We start from the raw sequence: 22,537 nt of genomic DNA on the forward strand, positions 1-22,537 counted from the left end.
ATTCATCCCATCAGAGCAGAACATTGTAGCAGACAGAATAAGCAGATCTTGGGCAGACCCACGTGAGTGGAAGCTCATAGCAGTGGTGTTCCAGGATCTAGCCCAGACATGGCGAATGCCTCAAGTAGAAGTGTTTGTCTACTTTCAAAACAGACAACTGGAGAACTTCTGTTTCAGACATCCTTGCAACCATGGTTGGAGGACAAACACATTTTTGTTCCCTTGGGTGGGAATGTTTCTGTATGCATCTCTACCCTTTTCTCTGATTGAGAAGGTGCATCTCAAAGTTCATAGAAATGACAAAGATCATTGTGGTGACAGCCTATTGGCTTGGGCTGTCTTGGTTCTCCCTTCTAATGGTATTGGCCAAGAGCAGTTACCCTTCACACACTCTGGACTTGTTCACACAGGCTCAGGGGTGACTGCTTTGCCTCAATTTAGAGAAAAGTTAGAGAAAATTCAGTTAATAGCTTGAATGATTTTATTTTGACTCCTTTTAGGCACCTCCTTCATAAGGATATGCAGGAGGTGTTTAAGGAGGCCTGAAAATCTGTTACTAGAAAATCTTGTGTGTATAAATTGGTGATGTTTTCTGAGTGATGCCTAGATGGGAATAGGGAATGTGTTGAGGTTAATGCCCTAATCTTGAAATTTTTGCGTAAGCTACTTCAGGATAGCTGATTATGCTTTCCCCGCCTAGGGATTCCCTTCTTTCTTCTTCTGTTTTGGTAAAGGCTGTAAAAAGAGTGTTGCATGTAAGACCCCCTCTCAAGCAAATTCCTCCTTTGTTGGGTCAAAATTATGTTATGGAAAAATTGACTTTACCACCTTTCTGTCCAGCAGCTCATGCTAACCTCAAGTTGTTTGTGTGGAACGCTGTTTTGCTTATTGCTCTGACATCTGTGAGGAGATTTTCTGAATTGCGAGCTGTAATGGTGGGGCAGCCTTATCTTATTTTCCACAAGGATAGAGTTGTGTTGTGCACTAATTCTTCTTTCATGCTGAAAGTGGTTTACTCGTAATCAGGCCAACAGTCTCTCTCTTCATTACCTTAGGGTACTACCTTATCAGAATAAAGCCCTTTAGGAATATTGAAAGGGTTTTTACTTCCTTGTTTAGGGCAAAGAAAGGTCAACCTCTTTATGATATTCGAAAAAAGAGACGAACGCATTTGTTAAACACTCTAAACACTCTATTAACTGCCCTAAGATGACACTAAAATTTTTAGTCATTGAACAGGTTCCTCTTAACCCTAGAGGCGGAGATTGGGAAACTTCTATAGAATTCAAAGAATTAAATTGGCAGCTAAAACTAAATGCATCCAAACCCCCGGGACTTAACGAAGCCATTAGTATCACTAGTCTCCTTAAACTAAGAAGGGCAAAGTTATAACTATAATGAATTTTTAGGAATTTTAGTGCACAATTTATAGTACATTCAATAGATGATTGATATAAATAACACCTTAGCTTACTAATACAATTTGTAGCTAATATGATAGGTTAGTTTATATGGGAATAAATACCTTATTCACTTTTTATGTGAATTTTTGGAGGCTAAAGTGGGCTAATGGGTTTGAGTCATTTTATGGGGCAGGATTACTGTTCTAAATGACATTGTCGCAAAAATGTAAACACAGTATGCTCTCACCATTCATAGCATTGAATATAGTTATATATATTTTCATATATTTGAATATATTTTTACATTTTAAAATATTTTAATTAAGAATATAATTAACAGATATTAGTTATTCAACTAATGTCCATAAAATTCATAATATTAGAATTTAATTAATACAATTTGCACATACAATTTTTTAATTCATTTATTTAATAATTTAATAAATTATTAATATTCATGAATTGTACAGGTATTAAATTATTATAAAAAATGTTGCACACTTAAATAATAAGCAACAATTCAAGTAGTGGTTAACCATCATCAGCAATTTCTTAGTAACTTTACAAGCAACATTGATTTTTCACTAATTACTACTAAGATGAATTTTATATATGTATCTTATTATTCCAATGGACGATTATTTTATAATATTTACGATATTTAGCACAACAATATTTATTTATTTATTCATCTATTTAATTGGTATTAATTTTAATATTTTTAATATTTATAGTTAATAGTTAGAATTAATCTGATAAACGTACTAACTTTATTATAGGTAGGGTTATGTACTGCTACAATATATCCGTAGTCCTGAATAAGTGGTAGATCACATTTTTTGTTAAGAAAACATTCAAAAATTTGAATAGTTGCAACACTTTATATAAGATTAATTAAGACTAGTAGAACATAAAGTTTTGCACACAATTTCTCAGCATGTTGACATCTTTTAGTATTTTATAGTGTCAGTTTATTTGTAGGAAGTAAATACTTAGAAATCACAACAATCGCGGGATAAGCAAATACCTAATGAGCCCTGACAAGTGTTTATTGCAACCGTAAGGATTTTTACATCTAGTTTTATTTGGTATACTGTTTGGATTATTGCTGCACAACACCAACGATTAAAAGAAAAAGTCTTTGTTTAAGCGTATTTTATTACGCTTTTGGTTAAAACACGTTTTAGTGTAAGTACCGTAAATGCCATGTTGCTTTAAAACATTTTAGACAAAAAGCAAAGCTTTGCATTTTGAATTAGTATAATCTGTTTTTCACGGTCTTTTAATTGAATAATTGGCTCAAAAGTTTGTATATAATTACACAAAGTTTTTTAGGTGGTTCATCTTGACAAAGCCCGTCATGGTAACGGGTGAAAGCGCTTGATTCATTTTGGTCTTCATTTGGATTTATCTGTATCTTTGATTTTATCAATTGTTCGTGCATTTTTTAACTACTGGTAAAGCAATAAAGGAACGTTTGTTTTCAAACTGAGAAGTATTTGTTCCAGTCAAAGAAGAGTTTATTGGGCTTCAGTGCTTTTGCATACATTTTCTTGCTGTAAAAAGAGTGTTGCATGTAAGACCCCCTCTCAAGCAAATTCCTCCTTTGTTGGGTCAAAATTATGTTATGGAAAAATTGACTTTACCACCTTTCTGTCCAGCAGCTCATGCTAACCTCAAGTTGTTTGTGTGGAAAGCTGTTTTGCTTATTGCTCTGACATCTGTGAGGAGATTTTCTGAATTGCAAGCTGTAATGGTGGGGCAGCCTTATCTTATTTTCCACAAGGATAGAGTTGTGTTGTGCACTAATTCTTCTTTCATGCTGAAAGTGGTTTACTCGTAATCAGTCCAACAGTCTCTCTCTTCATTACCTTAGGGTACTACCTTATCAGAATAAAGCCCTTTAGGAATATTGAAAGGGTTTTTACTTCCTTGTTTAGGGCAAAGAAAGGTCAACCTGTCTCACATTGCATGTTAGTTTTTGTCACACTCCTACTCAGGATGCAATAGAAGAGTCTTCGTGGGTTTTGTTCAGGCAGCTTTATTATACACAAACACATCATGATAGAAGTTTTACTGACTTTAACTTAAGTAACTTGCATACAAACTAGCTATTGCAATCATACATGCTCATTCTCTGGCTGCACTCTCAAAATGGCACTTGGATATAACACGTGCCTGCTAATTTATATGTGCGCGTTCAGTCCTTGATATGCTTCTTAAAGGTACAGCACATACACTCTGGTCTACATCCTCCCTCTTTGAGAAATAGATCATGCAATGTTATGAATCATGTTTGGCATGCAGATAATACAAACAGTTTTTTGTCATGCAATTATACAGAACCAGGTTCATATATACAGTTATGTCCATGTCGCTGTGTATTTCACACTGGGCCTGGAGATATGACCAAATCATGTGACTTAAAACTGAGAAGTCGAGTTAGCAACTGCAACTGTCTCTACAGAATGTTCAGCCTTAGGAATATCTGGAACACCCTCAGGAATGGAAGTAGAGGTTAAGACACGTTCTGGGATGGGAACAATGTCTGACTTGCTCTGAGATCTAGAGTCTGTATCACAGGAACAATGTTGCAATAATGATTCTGGCACAGGAAGATGATGCCAGCGATTTCTCCTGTACTCAAAGTAAAATCTTCATGCTTCTTAAGACAGAAGTGGCGAACTTCATGACACCCATGCAGATGGACAATACAGTTACGACTACTGAATCCTACACAAATGCACTCTATAAGCACTTACACAAGTGCATGGATCGTGCTATCCTAAACAGAACCAAGACGCTGTCCTCTAAAAAAAGGAAGCCAATCTGGTGGTTCCCCTACCATAAACAAACTCTACAACAGAAAGAAGAAACTGTTGCAAAAGAAAGTAAAATCCCATGAGTGGAGGAGTTTCCCTGGTCAGCTTCAGTAAGAGGCTGAGATCCCTTGTAAGATCTTCCAAAGCTAGCTACGAAAACAAAATCGCCACTGATTCTAGGGACAGCCGCAAAGCATTCTGTAGCTATGTCAAGAATCTCAATGGCAACACACAGATCTGCTCTGAGTTGCAGCATAACGGCACGAAAATTACAGAACCAACTGATATTGCCAACATCCTGGCAGATTGGTTCAGTGCTAACTTTACCCCCCTCTCACCCCCTAAAGGGCCCATATCTATACAGGAAGAACGCAGAGTCCCTGTAATCACAACTACGCAGGTAAAAGCTGCACTCTCTAAAGCCAAAAACACAGCATCCATGGGACCGGACAACATCCTAGGCTGCGTTTTACACAAACTTCAGAATGAACTGGCTCTCCCCACCTAAGCACCGTGTTCAATCATAGTCTCACATCAGGCTTTGTGCCCACTGAATGGCACACAGCAACAGTTATCCCGCTGCACAAAGGGGACCCACCACTGATCCCTGGAACTGTCGCCCTGTTAGCCTGACGAGCCTGGTCTGCAAGGCCATGGAACGTATCATCGTGGAACTCATAAACAAAGACATTGGTGACCTCCAAACTCTGGACCCCACCAAGTTTGAGTGTGTGAAAGGAAGATCATGCCTTCTGAACCTGATTGACTTCTTTGAGGTAGTCACCAAGACCATAGACTAGGGTAAGGTGGTTCACGCAGCCTATCTTGACCTCGCCAAGGCTTTTGACACCATCCCCCATTCTGGAATTATAGCTAAGCTCACTAAACTAGGTGTAAATCCCTACGTCACATGATGGGTTGCCAAATGGCTCACTGACAGAACCCACACTGCAAACGTTGTAGACTCCAAATCTGACTTCAAACCAGTTACAGGTGGAGTACCACAGGGTTCAGTCCCTGGACCCCTTCTGTTTGGTATCTACTTCTCTGAAGTACAGGCTAACACAGAAGGCCTCCGACTAACGAAGTTCGCAGATGACTGCAAATTAGGAGCCATAGTCTAGTCCCCAAATGATGTGGACATCCTACAGAAGGGCGTCCTTGAGATGCCTGGTGTCAGAGGCATGGCCTCAAGCTCAATGCCAAAAAGTGCATTGTCATCCCCTTTGGTAAAAAAACTTTGTACCCATGAACTACCACATAAATGGCAGTCTACTTAATGCTGAATGTGTGATAAGAATCCTTGGGACCCAGGTGGACAGTAGTCTCTCCTTTAATCACATCGCCACAGTAGCCAGGAAATCCTTCTATGTGGCACACCTAATCACAAAAGGGTTCTCATCCAGGAAAAAAAGAGGTCTTTGTTCCCCTGTACTCAGCACTCATTAGACCCATTATAAAGTACAATGCCCCTTTTGGAATGTACCTCAGCAAATCTGAACTGGGACAATACTAAATCTACTAGCCTGCATTCTTTTAGACAGTAAACACTACAGAAATGTTAATCACAGCAGAACAGCAGTGAGCCACAAAATGAAAGTTTTAAACAGATAAAGCAGTCGGGAGTCTCTACAGAACGCTTTTAACTGCAAACAAATCAGTTGTATGATACACTCCTTGGCAGGAAATCAGAACAAACAAATAGGTGCGTAACAAGTACAGAAAATTTCCCATTAATACCTTTCACGCAGTGAAATTAGCTTAAAAGCTTTACAGTGTGACAGTAAAACTTGTTTATCAGGCCATGTAAGGCAGACAATTTTAGTTTAACCATGCAGATTAGTTAATAGCAATAAAGTACAGTAAAAAGTATGCAGCAGGCAGTAAAAAGGTGCTATATATAAATTGCTAGAAGCAATCACCAGTAAAAATAAGCCAAAAAAAGGATACTTATTGTTATATATCTCAGATCAGAGTTGTAGTCAATGCCCCTCCTCGACTCGGCTCAGTGTGTATAGACAGAAATCCTCTCAAAGTTAGGGCTTAACTATCAGAAGATACAACCTTAAACAACTTTTTTAAAAAAGCTCAAAAGAACCAATGAGTGCTCACTCCAAGCCCTAGACCATCCAACCCCCCACTAGCCAGCAGCCAATCAACACCATCCTGCCATGAAGGTAAAGAAAGGCTTCTGCTAATCGAAGATGGCCTGGTCATGTGCTCAGAACAACCACTGCAAAAACAAACAGGCCCAGACACAGCAAGTCAGAACTGCTGCCTATGTCTATTAGAAGTATAGGGCTAGTCCCAGGGTAAATTTTCCATTTCCCATCCATAGATCCAAAATGCACTTGAATAAGGGACAGGGATGAGCCTTTTTTTCGTAGGTGAAGAGTATGTTCCAGTATTGGGTCAGAAGATGCCTTGTATGCCATTGTATTTTGAATGTGTTGAGGGGTTTTACAAATTTAGAAATGTCAGACCTCTGATACTAACCTTGTGAACTGTTGGCACTACTGTGAATGCTAATGAGCTGGGATGGGAAAGGAGCTGCTAGAGTGATGTTCAAAATGTTGTACTTGGGGTTGAATGTGTACATATCATTAAGACAGCCCAAGCAACAGAATGTAAGGCAGGTATTTGAGGATTGGAGTAGGAAGCAGGGGCACTATTGGTAAAAGTGATTAGTACCATTGGTAATATATGTAATAAAGCATATAAAAATGGTGCCAAGGCATAAGACAGTGAATGGAATGACACAAGCTGTCTTATAGTTTTGTGTGGGGAGTGTAAGGAGGGAGAGTTTTGCAGTGCAGGTGGTGGGTGGAATATAAAGAATTAAAAAAAAATCTGTAGTGGCAGTTCATATGACACATTAGGGTGAGGGAAAACCAAGTCAGGTTGATGATGATGGAAATAGTAGATGAAAAGGAAAGATTTTTGTTTGTTTATACTGGAGGTAAGAGAAGAACAAAAATTAATTTAGTGTATGTATGTAATATGCAGATGCTCTGGAGGAGTAACATGGATGAGAGTAGTGGATAAAACAAAGTTTCAGAATGGTTTTAAATACGGCATGAGGGAGATGATTAAGGGATTTGAAGAAACAGATGTGAAAATTGGACAGTGTTGCTCAACAAGGCATGTAGAAAATTAAGATGTTTGAGGAGTTTAGGAGTCAGTATAAATTAAAACAAGGGGAGTGGTTGTGATACTAGAATGTAAACAGAATAGTAAGGGGAAAATGAAACAGAAAGCTGAGAAGGACTGGGGATGTAATGAAGAAATGTCTGAGACCTGAAAGTGAAAGGAGAGCAGAGATCATGTATAGAGTTTTGGAAGAAAAGGCTAGAGAAATGTTTTAAATCGCAGTGCCATTGATGCAAAAGGTAGCACATACACCTTTGGTGCTGGAAGACAGGAAGGCTTATGGGTTCTAGTCCCACTCCAGGTGACTGAATTGCTGAGGGTGCTGCAATACTGAGTCATCCTTAGATGAGACATTAAAACTGAGGTCCATCTGCTTGAGTTGGTAGTATCTCAGGTGGATGTAAAAGATCCTACAGAAGTTATTGAAAAGAGTAGGGGAAATTCCCCAATGCCGTCACCAAATTTCCCCTTTTAGTAGAAATACCACCATGAGTTTCCCCTGAAGAGAGGTTTCTAGCTTAGTAAGAGTAACCCAGTCAAAAAATGGATAAGTAAAAATTAAAATGAGTAGGTGATTTGGGATAAACATCCAAAGGGCTGTTTTAAGAATTTGACGTATAGTTGGGTATGAAAAGATGTTTCATAGGTTTGTAGGGGGCTGACAGCAGTGGGAATGGTGTGTAATCAGCAGACACACTTCTTGCTCAGATGGGCACATAAATTTTAAGATGCTGAGAAGTTTGAGGTATCCGGCATAAATATGTGAGAGGTGTTGAGGATGAGGTGAAATGCCCACATGTATGCCCAGAACATCTTGAGGTTGAGGTCCTGCAGGAAGATGACAGAGATTTTAGAAGAAGATGTATAAAAGGAGTCAGAGTGCACTTGTCTGTGTTTTTTTTTTCTGTTAGGTATTGATGGGCATGTAGACTTATGGCCAAGAGCAAAAGTGGGTAAGACTGACTTTCGACAGGATGGGTGGAAAATGGAAGAACAGTGGAAGGAGGTGGTTCTGGAAATGGGTACAGAAAAGAAGTTGGTGTGGTTTATGAAGGTACTAGAATGAAAAGGATTGAAGTAAAAGTGAAGTGTGGAGGGTTAAGAGGACATGGTATGAATGGCATGGCCAGGAGGTTAGAGAAGTGGGAAAGTGAGGGCAGGGAGAGATAAGGTGCATACTAATGTGAGAACTATGGAGGGGTAAGGAGTAAAAAAGTACTGAGATGGTCTATTGGAGAGGTTTTGCTGAACCGAAAGATTATATGTAGTAAAGGGATATGAGGGAAGGGTTATATTATGTAAAATGTCCGCACTATGAAAGACATAGGTGTTAATTGTACAACCTAAAATGGACTTAAGATATATAAAAAAAATCAAAAATGGCACTTCCTGTCTTTAGTTCTTTTGTTGCTGCAATAGTGTTTAGAGCATGTTCAGAACTCTACTATCACTCTCCAGCATCTTCTGAATAGTTTAATCATCTTGTACCTGAAGTAGAGTAGAAACCCAAGTTGTTGAATCCCATTCTTATACAGCAGACTCTTCATAAAAATGTGGCATCAAGTCTTCCAGTAACTGTACAAGCAGCTGTTTCAGTAAGAGATTTTTATTGGAGCACAGTGCTGGTGTCTGCACTTTATCTCCACTCTTAAAATTAGATACATTTCTATGTGGAAAGTTGTATATGTCATGTGGATGTCAGGGTTCCTTTTGCCCCAGTATTGGATATAATGCAAGATCCTTTGAGTCAGGCTTTTTGAAAGTAATATTCAGTATTACATTTGTCCCACATTGGAGCTTCATAACTTACTCCACACTTTCTTTGTTCTGTTGATAAATCCGCCTGAATTCTGTGGTGCTTATAGTCTGTCCTGTAATCCAGTTCTCATGGCAACTTTCTCTGCTGTTTCCATGATGTTTGTCAAAGTGCTGTGACTGAATGAATGTATTGGATGTCCCTGCTGTAAAGTCCCATCTGGTAACCTTTGCCTGATCTTTGTTGATGTTCTTCGAGTTTCACTGTTGCAGTCATTAAATTTGGGGTAATCTGCTGCCAGGTTGCCCTCAGTCGGCCTGATTAACAAAGTCTTGGGTCCTGCGTCAGTTGCTGTCCCTTCTTCCATGACATCAGGTCGTCAGGGGTATAAAACATGCAGCTGATGCCATTACATCAGTGTTTCTTGCCGCGCAGTGCCCGAAGCAGAAGCAGTTCGCAAGTGCCGGTCGGCCGACTCCTGAAATTTTCGTTTTCGAATTTCAGATCCGAAGTCTTCAACTAAAAAGCTAAGTATCCCATAGGGGAAACTTTTTCTTGCTCCTTACCGATGTCAGCAAAAGTTAATAATTGCATTACTTGTGGGAAGCAAATACCTCATAAGGATTTTCATTTGTACTGTATTCTGTGCCTATGCCCTGATCATAACGTACCTTGCTGTCGGTTTTGTGCTTTATTTAATCAACACACTATCAAACGTCAGTACATTTTTGCTTCTAAATGTTTTGGCTCACGCTTTAATTATCCAGAAATGTCGTCGGTTAGCAATCCGACTACCGGAATACCTAAAAAACGCAAAGAAAAAGAGACAGGCCGTTGAGGTCCAAAACTGCTGATGATGCTTCTCCTAAGCCAGTCACCAGTTCACCGGTACTCAGTGTGGCGCTTTCGCAGCCCCTGATACCCGCTACTTCTGATTCGCAGGCCTCTACTGAGATCCGTTCGGAGTCCGGTATGCCGCGAGATACTTCAATTATGGAACCCGCAGATGTCTCTACCTTGGATGGGTCCAGAGCCGCTGTGCAGGCACTAGCTTCTGAGGGTGTTTTCAGACCTACAGATTTGTATATTAGACCAACTCCATCTTCAAAACTAAGGCCTAAATCTCGACCTATGCCTAAAAAAAGACGCCTGGGCCACACGTGCAGGTCCCTATGCCTAAAAAACAAATGATCAAAATGGCTGAAGATTTAATTACTCTGATCAGGGGTAGACAAACCCCCCCCCCCCTTCTAAGAGGCCTAGGCAAGACATTGATTATGAATCTTCAGAACAGGATTCTATTTCTTCTGACTCTTCTAATGAGCAGGAATTGTCTATACCTACTTATGTGGACTCTGATGCAGAAGATTCCATTCCTTCTGCTTCTCCCCCTAAGGATTTTTCTTTTGGGGAAACTACATATCTTAAGGGAACATTTCCACTGGGAAAGTCAGGATTTCTCTGAATCTAAAAAGAGACATAGGGATTTTCTTCTTCTTCCTCAGCATAGGCCTTTGGCTATACCTCCTGTTATGGACATTGTTGATTATGTTTTTTCAGAATCTAGTATGGCTCCTGATTCTCTCTGCCTCTGGCTCCTTGTAAGCCAGACAGATACTACAGGGTCCCTGACTCCCACAAATTTATTTTCAAAAATCCTGTTACAGATCCTGAAACCATTTTTCAGGGTCCCAAGGGCATTAAGTCTTCTACAGCTAAAAATCCTACCCCTTCTGATAGATATTCCAGGGCGCTGGATAGATGGGGTAAAAAGTTTTACACTTGTGCAGCCTTGGCAATCAGGGCTTTAAACTGTCAATTACATATGCGAAAATATCAACAGCATGTCATGGGACTGCTTAAACAGAAAATGATGTTAATTTCCGACTGTGTGGAAAACAAAGATTTACAGGATTTATTGCATTCAGCTGAACAAGTTGGAAAACATACTTTGCAATGTGGTTTTGTTTCTTTGGAGGCTTCTTGCGGGGCTGCTGTAACTGGGTCTGTGCTAAGAAGGCATGCTTGGCTCAAAGAGCAAAATCTGCCTGATCATGTTAAAGCAAAATTGTTGGATGCTCCTTTACAACAGGACTGTCTCTTTGGTAATAAGGCTGAAGAAGTTTTTAAAAAGATGGAAGATAAAGCTAAATCTATCTAAACTGTGAAAGATTTCTTACAAGTGCAACCTTCAAGATTTAGTAGGCGCTGGCCTACTAAGAACTGGTCCTTTCCAGTTCCTTCGAGAGCCACTCAAGTCAAACCCAGACATTCCAAAGTCTCCAGGTTTCAGTCACAAGGGACTTTCAAAACAAAACAATGGGTTGTCTCCTTTTCCAAATCTGGAAACAACAAGACACCTCCCTATGGTAAGCAGTCTCAGTGACTTCCCTTTACACTTACCAAGCACTTACCTTTTAGCCGCCCCTTTGGGGGGAAAACTGACTCTTCATGCAAGAAACTGACAACTTATAACCCAGGACAAATGGGTTTTAAATATAGTATCCCAGGGATACAGATTTCATTTCCACACGTTGCCAATTCCAAACTGATGGCCAGACTTGCCCCCAAATCAGTGGGCAGAGGCCCAGAAACGCGTACTTTCCCTCATGAGCATGAGGGCTATTTAACCAGTACCAGAAGAGGAAAAGGGACATGGTTTCTATTCAAGACTTTTCCTGGTACCAAGAAAAGACAAATCATGGCATCCAATCCCGGACTTATCTACTCTAAACACCTTTCTGGACATTCCAAAATTCAAGATGCTGACTCTTCACCAGTTACTCCCTATGCTAGGCAAAGATGCCTGGTTGGCAACTGTAGATTTAAAAGAGGCTTACCTGCATATCCCAATCAGGGAATCTTGCAGAAGATTCCTCCACTTCAAAGCAGGCTACTTGCATTACCAGTTCTCTGCACTGCCCTTTGGCTTATCTACTGCGCCCAGGGTCTTTACCAAGTGCCTCGATCCAGTAATTGCATTTTGCAGGCAAAGAAATATTCAAATATATCCATACCTGGACGATTGTCTAATTCAGGCAGAAAACAAGGACACTCTTTTAAACCGTCTGGCGTTTGTAAAAAGGGTTCTAACTTGTTTAGGGTACACTATAAACGAAAAGAAATCACAACTGGTACCCTCTCAAAACATTACATTCCTGGGTGCAAGCTTGAATACAACTGCCCAGATGGCTTTCCTTACGCCAGAGAAGCAAATTCATTTGGTGACTTACTTCAAACAGGTGGCCACAAAAACCCTGCTTTCTGCAAGGCAAATACTGCAAGCCTTGGGGTTCATGGCCTCCTGCATTCTTCTAATTCCATGTGCAAGACTGAATATGAGGAAACTTCAGTGGTACGTAAAAGTCTATGGAGTCAGCATTGTCACAGCCTGGAAACAATGATTCCTATCATACCTTGCCTGCAACTAGAGTTCCTATGGTGGGCAGAGGCCTGCCACCAAAACAAGGGACTGCCATTCACACCACCCCCAGCCACCCAAACCCTAACTACAGACGCATCAGACTATACTTGGGGGCACATCTGGCAGGGAAGTGCATTCAGGGCAAATGGAGCCCAAATCAAATGCACCTTCATATCAATCAAAAAGAAATGCTAGCTGTACAGAATGCTCTGACAGCCTTCAAGGACTACCTTCATCCAAGACAATTAATGATGAAAACAGACAACACCACAGGTATATGGTACATAAACAAGCAGGGGGGGGTACGCACTCCTACCCCCTTTGCAGACTAGCCATGGCATTGTGGAACACGGCCTTTACCTATCAGGTACAACTACAAGCTCAATTCCTGCCAGGAAAGCTGAATACTCTGGCAGACGAACTAAGCAGAAATCTCATGGACCCCCACAAATGGAAACTGGAACCACGGATTTTCATCATGTTGACACGCAAATGGGGAGCCCAGACATACATCTTTTTGCCTCACCCCAGAACTATCAGTTGGACAAATTTTGCGCAAGAACTCATCACAAAAAAGCCTGGAAAGTGGACGCTCTATCCTTCAGCTGGAAAACCCTATCCGTCTGTGCCTTTCCCCCTCTGCCTCTGTTCTCCAAAGTTCTAATAAAAGTCAAACAGGACAAACCAAAAATTATTTTGATTGCTCCAGACTGGCCTCGCCAACACTGGTACCCACTCCAGTGCAATGTGTCACACCTTCCACCGTGGCACCTGCCCTAGACACCTTACTTACTGTCTCAGCAGAACAACCAAATTCTGCACACTCAGCTCCAAACTTTGAATCTTGCAGCATGGCTAATCACCTAAATTCACCCTTAGCATCCTTCAGCAAACCTGTGATGGGTGTCATTTTTGGAGGCGAGAAGGCCTAGTACTAGAAAATCTTATACTGACAAATGGAAAAGATTCTGTGCCTGGAATCAATCTCAGGGGATAAGCACAGCAGTGCCCAACATTCCTCAGATTTTACAGTACTTAACTGAGATGCTTCACAAGGGCCTGTCCTTTTCTTCCATAAAAATCCATGCCTCAGCCATGTCAGCTCATTACAACACAGAACCTCCCCTCTACTCTCATCCTCTGCTAAAGCAGCATCTCAGAGAGGCCAAAAACTTAAGACCAAAAGAGCTCCAACCCCTGCCTGGGACCTCAATTTTGTATTGGAAAAGCTCACTCTCCCTCCTTTCGAGACAGCTGCTACTGCAGACTTAAAATTTCTCTCCTGGAAAACTGCTTTCCTTTTAGCAGTCACTTCAGCTAGAAGGATTTCTGAATTACAGGCTCTTATGGCAGAGGAGCCTTTCATCATTTTTCATGCGGACAGGGTATCTCTCGGGACCAATCCATCCTTCTTGCCTAAGGTGGTATCCAGTGTGGCTCTTAATCAGACCATACATTTGCCAACTTTCTTTCCCAATCCACACAACAAGGGGGAGCGGATTCTGCATTCATATGTACACAGACAACTTAGATTTTACTTAAACAGGACAAAATCTCAAAGAAAATCTGAACTGCTGGTGGCATTTGCTGCAGGGGCAGAGGGAAAGGCTATTTCAAAGCAAACCATTTCCAACTGGATAAGCCATTGTATTCATTTTCTGCTATATGCACCATGGAAAAACTATCCCCCAGTGGATCAGATCCCATTCCACCAGGGCTGCATCTACTTCTACAGCCTTTCTCAGAGGTGTTCCTACCAGGGACATTCTAGAAGCTGCTACCTGGAGTTCAGTTCATACGTTCACCAAACATTACCATTTACCACTTTTCTCTAAATCTAGAGCTGGCTTTGCCGCTGCTGTCCTGCACGGCCTTATAGCTGGTCCTAATGCTGTATAATTCCCTCCACCCAACCATAGCTTTGGGAATCTATCCAAATGTAATGCCTGCAACAGTGAAACATGCAGAACATAGTACAGTTGTGTACACTTACCATAAATGTAGCTGTTCGAGTGTATTCACTGTTGCAGTCCTGGTTACCCTCCCTCCAGCCCCCTGTTTTTCTTTGGCTATACCTCTACTTTCTTTCACTATGCTTAAAAGCCATTTTGGTGTATTTGCTTTTGGGATTGGAGGTATATTTTTTTGTTTTTAATTTTATTTGCTCCCCATTTGTGGGGCACCTGACATCTGGGGCAAGAAAAACTGATGTAATGGTGTTGGCTGCATGTTTTATACCCCTGACGACCTGATGTCATGGAAGAAGGGACAGCAACCAATGCAGGACCCAAGACTTTGTTAATCAGGCCGACTGAGGGCAACCTGCCAGCAGATTACCCCAAATGTAATGACTGCAACAGTGAATACACTTGAGCATCTACATTTATGGTAAGTGTACACAACTGTACTTTTCCATGCTGCCTTTTGAATTTAAATATTTGATTCTGATGCTGTGTACCATTATGTTGCATTAGATTTTGCTTGCTTTCTGATGCAGTGTTTCCCCTGTAGTTTTGAGTTGATAATTGCTTTTGATTTTCGTCTGCTCTAAAAGGTTTTTGCAGTCCGTTCCCTTGGTTGGGTAGAGATGTCTGAAGAAGACCTGGCTCCTGGAAAAAGTAGTGTAGCTGTCAATAACTGTATTCGCCAACTGTCATACCACAAAACCAATCTTCATGATACTGTCGGTGTCTGGGGAGAGGTGAGTATTGTTAAACTCCTAGGAGTTTTACTTGTATGGCTAAGGCAGCTTTGTGAGTTTGTGTCATATCATAGAATGAAGGAGGGAGTTGTATCTTTCAGCTAATCATAACATAACTGGAGGTGAATAAAAGTGAAAAAAAATCTGTCTTCTGGTAACAGAGTGTGATGAGAGTATGTAGAAACAGATTGGTTTGTATTAGTGGATTTGTGTAACAAAGAGGCCCAGTGTGGAGGTTTGTCTTCAGGTATGCCATAGAATTGTTAATATTTTTTTCTAAGCATCCACCTGAACATGCTAAAAGGCCATTAAATTTGAGTCTTGTTGATTAAATGGGTATCTCCTAGTCTGCGTCTCATTATTATCACACATATTTGGAAATAAAGAAAGGGGGTACAGTGCCAGGAGAATTTGAAGCGTGTCTTCAGAAAGGTGGTCTTTTAAGTTGTGGAGGATTTTTTTCTAGATGCTTAAAGTCTGACCCAGAATTTAATTGCCAGCTTGCTTAAAGTACAGATTACCTCACTAAATGGTGCTCTGTTCTTTGCATATAGTCTTGAGTGCTGTCTGTGTCATTTGATCACTTTTGCGGTATTGCTCATATATGGAAGGTTCCTGCAAAAGGATACTCTACATATATCCAGTATACCAAAGCTTAGGCACCTTCTTGTCACATGTGTCCGCCTCATGTCCCAGGTGTGTTGAAGCATGCTGGTACTTAAGGGACATATGGGTACAAAGTTCCTCAGAACCTTATTGCCGCCAGTCGAAGTAGAGAGACTTTCTGTCCAGTTGATTTGTTAACCATGCAGCCTGTGCCGGTTCCACTGCAACTGGGCATGTAAGTATCCTCACTCGCAACCTTTCTTAATTTCACATAATTTAAGTCAAAAAAAATTCTCCTGTTATGCCAGGTAAGAAAAGTAAATGTGACTACAGTAGACAGATTCCTTACAGAGACCAGTATACTAAATGTCTTTTTTACCTTGGTCCTAATCACAACATAATGGAGTGTTTTAACTGTAAAACATTTGACTCTAAAACCATTAGGAGTTCCTTTGCCTTTCTTAAAATGTATTTGGAAAACCAAGGACTAAAAGAAGTAGCAGGTAGCACAGCGACCTCTTAATTCTTCAAAACTGGACATCTCTTAACAGCTGCAAAACAAGCTGAAGATTTCTAGAACTCCAGAAGTTTTAATTATCCAGTTGAAGCTGAACATTTCTGTTGTGGTGCATGATGAGCCCACAGGCCATTCAGTTTCTACTGTTGCTGCTGTCATAACTCCAGTAGAATCCAGCAAGGAGTAGCTTGATGGCACATCTCGTATGACCGATCAGATTGCCAGTTAGATTGCGTGGGGAGAACCTCTGCTGATCATTTCTTAGGGCCCAGAAGACTTGGGTGCTTGTTATGAAAGCTCCATCCTCATTTAATGTCTACCAATACTCCCAAAAGAAGAAGCAAAAGACCAAGCATTATTCTCCTCCTGCTGCTCTTTCTCCAGTTGACCCATAGAAAGAATGGTGTGATTTGATTTCTCTCAGGGCCTGTATAAAACTCTTAATATACTTAAAACCTCATTTTCTTCTTGTCCACTGCTTGTTGTTCTTCTCAAGAGAGACTTACGGACACTTCTTAGGAAGAAGATTCAGATTCTGAGGTGGATCTGTTTGTTCCTCTCAAATCCATTCTCCAACATGATTCAAACCAGAGGATGAGTATACCCCCCCCCCCCGGTTCCCCCTTAGAAGAATTGTCCTTTGGGAATACCATTTTAAAGATGATTCATTTTCATTGGGAAGGGAAGTGAGTTTCTGACATCAAAAAGATAGGACTTGCTTAAAATGGGTGTTCCCCAACCCTTAGGAATTCTTTCTGTGTTGGCACGACAGGACACTTTCTTGACAGCTGGCCTTAGCTCTGAGTTACAACAGCCACCCAGAAACTGATTGTTCTGTAAGGTACCAGATACCCACAAGTTTTTTGTATAAAATTACTTCTTCATATCCAGTTGTCATGTCTGTTGTCTAACAAAGCATCCAAGCTTCTTCACTTGAACAATGCTTCGACCATTAACAAGGGTAGTAGTGTTACAGGTAGGTATGGAAATAAATGTACACTTCTGCTACCTTTTCTTTCTGTGCCATTAACTATCAGACTTGTATGACTTGGTTTCCACTGTCCCTTTGGAACTGTATGAGTATGAACAAGCTAATCTCTGATTTTCCACTTGCTTGCAGTAAATCTCGTGTGTCCTTACTCAGCTCTGCTACTGTGCTAGCAGAACATTCTAGAAACTGTAGATACAATGCAGTTGATGTTTCTTTCAGTGTTGCAGCTACTGTTTCTGTACTGGGAAGATACTTGTGCTTATGTCTGCCCCAGGGTTTAGGCTAAGTTGTTAGATGCATCATTGGACAGAGAGAATATTTTTGGTTCAGCTGCTGCTGAGATTAAAAAAAAAAAAAACATTCAATAAAGAATAAAAATAATGCAGGACTTTAAGCAGCTTTTTCTTTCACTGGTTCCTAAATTCCAAAGCAACTAACACTCTTAAGACAGGACCATTTTTTTTTTCACAAGGACCAAAAATCCCAGCAAAAGGGTAAACATTTCTCAAAAAATTGTAGGACAACCCCAAAATAGATTTCAAAAGACCTAAGGGTTTCTTTGCTGACAAATCTTCCAGTTTGTGACTGTCAGTCCACTTTTTCATTCAGTCCCCTCCACCTCGGCCAATCCCCTCCCAGTCTTTCAGAGAAACTTTCAGTCTCTGCCCCTTTGGAAACTATTAACCTCAGACAAATGGATTTTCAGTTTTCTAGAGAATGTCTACAAATCAGCTCAGAACCTCTCTCCATTCCTTTCTGGAATCTGACGTGCTCCCAAAACAAACTCCTCTGGTTTGGCCAATACTGTAGGAACTGTATCCACAGTGAAGTATCAAAATAAGATTTGATACTGACGAAAAAGCATCTGCTTCAAAACCTGAGTATGTATTTTGTGTTCAGCTTCAACTTCTCTGGATTCAAATATTTTGCAATTCAGCACTGCTGTTTTTCATTTTGGATTATTGCCTATGTCCGTCTGTGGTGTTGGATTTTGGTATTTGCTTAACTATTGAAATAGTTCTCCAAGTCCAAGAGAAGAAGGAAGTTTCTATTCAAGATTTTTCCTAGTCTCAATAAATGAGGGTATATCTGGTGGCCAACTCTGGGCTTATCAGTCCTTAACACTTTCTTACATGTGCCAAAATTCATTCAAGAATCTCCAGTCTTTCTCTTTCCAGTGATCTTTCCACAAGCTCTCCCTGATGACCTGAGACCTCAAGGATGCTCATCTTCATACTCTCATTCATCCAGATAACAGAAAATACTTAAGATGTTGTGCCTTACAATCTCATTTTTAGTTTTCTGCTTTGCTCTTTGGTGTTTCTACAACTCCAAGGGTATTTACAAAATGTCTAGCCCCTGTCATAGTGTTCTCAGGCTCCAGGGTATCCATATATAACCTTACCTTAGATAGTTTTCTTCTTTCAGGCTTCTTCGAAGGATAGCCTCCTTCAAGAGCTTGACTTTACCATGTATCATTTTATTCTTCTAGCTTTCATCCTAAACTTGAAAAAGTCTGTCCTTCAACCTTCTCATGATCTGGTGTTCCTAAGGTACCGCTTAAACGTTCTCGGACAACATTTCTCCCTCAGGACAAAATGCAGTGTGTTTCCTTTATCTAGTCTCTCCTTCCTCTGGAATTAACCTCTGCAAGAGAGATACGGAGATCCTGGGGGGTAACATGACTTCAACTGTTCAAATGATACCTTTTGCCAGGCTTCATATAAAGAGGATTTAGTGGTATCTCAAATCAGTCTGGATACAGCATTACCGCACCTGAACTTCCCAATCGTTCTCTTGCCCTTCATAAAAAAGGAAATCCTTCGGTGGATTAGCCAGATGTCACTCAATCCCATTGTGTCTCTCTTTCTCTCCCAACCAGGATGTCTCCACAGATACTTCAGTCTTGGCTTGGGGGTTGGCATCTTCCAAGAACATCAGAGCCCAAGTATATTGAAACAGCAGCAATCACGTAAATGCCAAGAAAAAGAAAGCCTTGAGGCAACCTTTGCATCACCTTTGGTCTCCAGGCCCCTTTCCATTTCTAACAGACAATACCATTGTGATGTGGCAAGTCAACAAAAGAGCCTGCAGATCTTATCTCTGCAGACTGGCAATGTTAGCCTTAGAAATAGCATAGTGTCTTCCTTCAGGTGGTTTAAATCCCCTCAGAGATGAACACAGTGGCAGGTAGTTTGTGCATATCCATGACAGACCTTCACGAATTGATGATGAACAGAGGGTCTTTATGCAGATTGCCCATCAATGAGGTAATTCCCAAATAGACCAGTTTCCCTTGACTCTTTACAGGCTACTCAGACTGTTCAGCTCCAAATCGTCATGCCCAGAGGATTTGAAAATCGATACCTTATCAGTCTGTTAGGAAAGGGAAATTCCTTTATGCCTTCAATACCTTTTCTGTGATTCTGAGGGTTCTGAAAAAATCACAGACAAACCAAAAGTACTACTGGTGTCTCTGTTTTGGCCCAGGTAACACCATTTCTCCTTTCTTTTTCATCTGAAAAAGGGCAATCGCCACAAGTTACCCCACACAATGTGCAAACCCTAAAAACCTAAAACAGTTTATGGTAGGATTTTAATACCATATATGCACCTTTTTTTCAGAGGGAGTGCGATAGGTATGACAGGAGAGTGGAACAAAAAAATCTCACACTTCCAAATGGAAAAGGTTTTAAATCTGGTAACAAAAGAAAGATCAAATGAGTGTCTTTTTTTCTGTTTGAGCTGCTTAATGCTGACATATATTCTTCTGTAAAAGTAATTTCTCCAAGTCGTTTAGGTTTCTAATACCATGACGGGAAAGGACCCCTTTCCTAAGTTAAAGTATGATGAAAGTTCATGAAATTAGTATTGCTTCAGTCTTTGATGTTAGCCAAAAGTGCTCTTCACAGCACACGCAATGTGCCCAGTAATGATTCCTCTTGCAATTCATACAGAGCCACATGTATCCGTAACATATTTAAATACGATTGTAAATTCTCTTTTATAAGACCCATTGCTGCTGCTACTATTGGAACTGTCTTGGTATTGTTATTCCATATTGCCCTTGTTTCTGCCTGCAAAAGGTATTTTATGACTTTGTGTTTCTCTGTACGTAAGACACTATAGTCACTGGGTGTAGCAGTTTCAATGATCAAAGCTACTTTTGTCTTCTTTTCATGGACTACTGTTTCTGGTTTTCGTGCATTTATTTTTTGAACTGTTGATAATAGGTGATCCCATGTGATATAAACTTCATCATTTTCTGTAATGATTTGTGGCTCATGTTTCTAGTGTTTTTCAGCTACTGCAATATTATAATTTTGCACAATCCCCAAATGCAATAGTCTTGCCACATTATTATGCCTTTCAGTGTACACATTATACATTAGTATATCACAACCAGCAGCAACACGTGTGACTGTTTTCCAATTCTGTTTTACAAAACCTGCATTTGTCTATTTCTCCCATGTGTTCAATGGACTTTGTAAACCAACATGTATTTAGTCCACTGCCGTAGGCCACCAATATTAACCTTTTGTCTTAAATTCACCTCTCCTTAACCATTCCTGTGTCCAATCCTGATAAACATGAGGTTGCTCCAAGAGTTTTTAATACTTATACATTTTATATCTCCCTTTTTTAATTTCTCCATATCTTTTGGGTTTTTAATACCATGTTGGGAATGAACCCCATTCCTAAATCAAAGTGTGATTAAAGTTCATGAAATTAGCATTGTTTCAGTCTTTGATGTCAGCCAGAAATGCTCTTAGCAACACCCGCAATGTGCCCAGTAATGACGACTCCTGCAATTCGTACTGGTTTGCATGATGTTCATTGTGTTTCACTGTTGCAGTCATGACTGTAGGGTTCTCCCCTGCCGGCAGGCAGTCCTCGGTCGGCCAGAATCCCAAAGTTTGGGTCCGGCGTTGGCTGTTCAGCCATGCTCCCTGACGCCAGAGCGCCAGGAATACAAAACTGACAGCCGACGCCATGTTCTCCAGTCTTTCTTGCCGTGCGGTGATAGCAGTTCTCATTTGCCGGTCGGCTGACTCCTGACAATTTTTGCTAAACGTACTTCAGTCTGAAGACTTTCTTCTCCTACTCAAAGCTAAGTACCCCATTGGGGAAACGTTTTTCTTGCTCCAGTCCAATGTCAGAAAAAGTTAATAATTGTATTTCATGAGGGAAGCAAATACCGCATAAGGATTTTCATTCTTACTGTATTCCTTGCTTAGGCCCTGACCACGACGTAGCTAGTTGTCTGTTTTGTGCTAGATTCAATCAACGTACAATTAAACGAAGGTACGATTTTGCATTTCATTACTTCGGTAGGTGCTTTAATTACAGAATGTCGTCTGATTCGGTTCCAGCTACCAGAGTTCACAAACGACGCAAGGATAAAGACAGGCCTCCCGAGGTCCAAATCGGACGATATTGTACAAGCAGAGCCAGCTTCAGGTTCAGCCATCGTCAGTGAGGCACTTTTGCAGCCCCTGTCGTCAGCCATTTCGGAATCGATGGCTGAAACGGACTCCCATGAGGAGCCAACTAGGCCTTTGAATATTTCTGTTGCAGGACCTTCGGACAATGCTTCTTCGGATGGGTCTGGAGCCGCTGTGCAGGTACCGGCTTCCGAAGGGGTTTTCAGGCCTACTCAGCTTCTAATAAAGGCAAAGCCAAAGGCAAAGACTCCTTCCAAATCAAAGACTACAGCTCAGGCCTCTTCTGATCCGGCACCCAAGTCTCAGAAACAGTTAACTTAAGATGGCGGAGGATTTACTTACTATGATTAGGGGTTCACATCCCCCTCCAGATAAAAGGCCAAGGTAGGAAGTGTATTAATACTCCTCTGATCAGGCTTCTGTTTCTTCAGTTTCTTCTTCTGACCAGGAATATTCTTTCCCTCCTTATGAGGATTCTGATGCTGAGGAATCCATTCCTTCAGCTTCTCCCCCTGAGGATTTCTCTTTTGGGGAAACTTTACATGAAATGAGGGAACATTTTCACTGGGAAGGACAGGAGTACTCGGAATCTAAGAAAAGACTTGGGGATTTTCTTCTTCCCCAACATAGACCCCTGGCTATCCCTCCTATTTTTGTATATTGTGGATGATGCTTTTTCGGAGGCTAACTTAACTCCGGACTCTTTTCCTCCAGCTCCTGTT

General features: G+C 40.8%; 1 protein-coding gene across 1 annotated transcript in view; it reads left to right on the top strand.

Moving 5' to 3' along the window:
* Positions 1–22,537, top strand: part of APBB1 (amyloid beta precursor protein binding family B member 1) — a gene marked incomplete in the record, with an annotated part of 1,507,904 nt that overhangs the window by 662,806 nt on the left and 822,561 nt on the right. The window contains 1 exon segment of the mRNA XM_044073035.1: positions 15,110–15,256. Within this exon segment, the coding sequence (XP_043928970.1) occupies positions 15,110–15,256 (147 nt within the window).

The sequence above is a fragment of the Protopterus annectens genome, chromosome 5.part1, assembly GCF_019279795.1.
Source record: "Protopterus annectens isolate FY-2018-M chromosome 5.part1, PAN1.0, whole genome shotgun sequence".
NCBI classification, from domain to species: Eukaryota; Metazoa; Chordata; order Ceratodontiformes; family Protopteridae; genus Protopterus; species Protopterus annectens.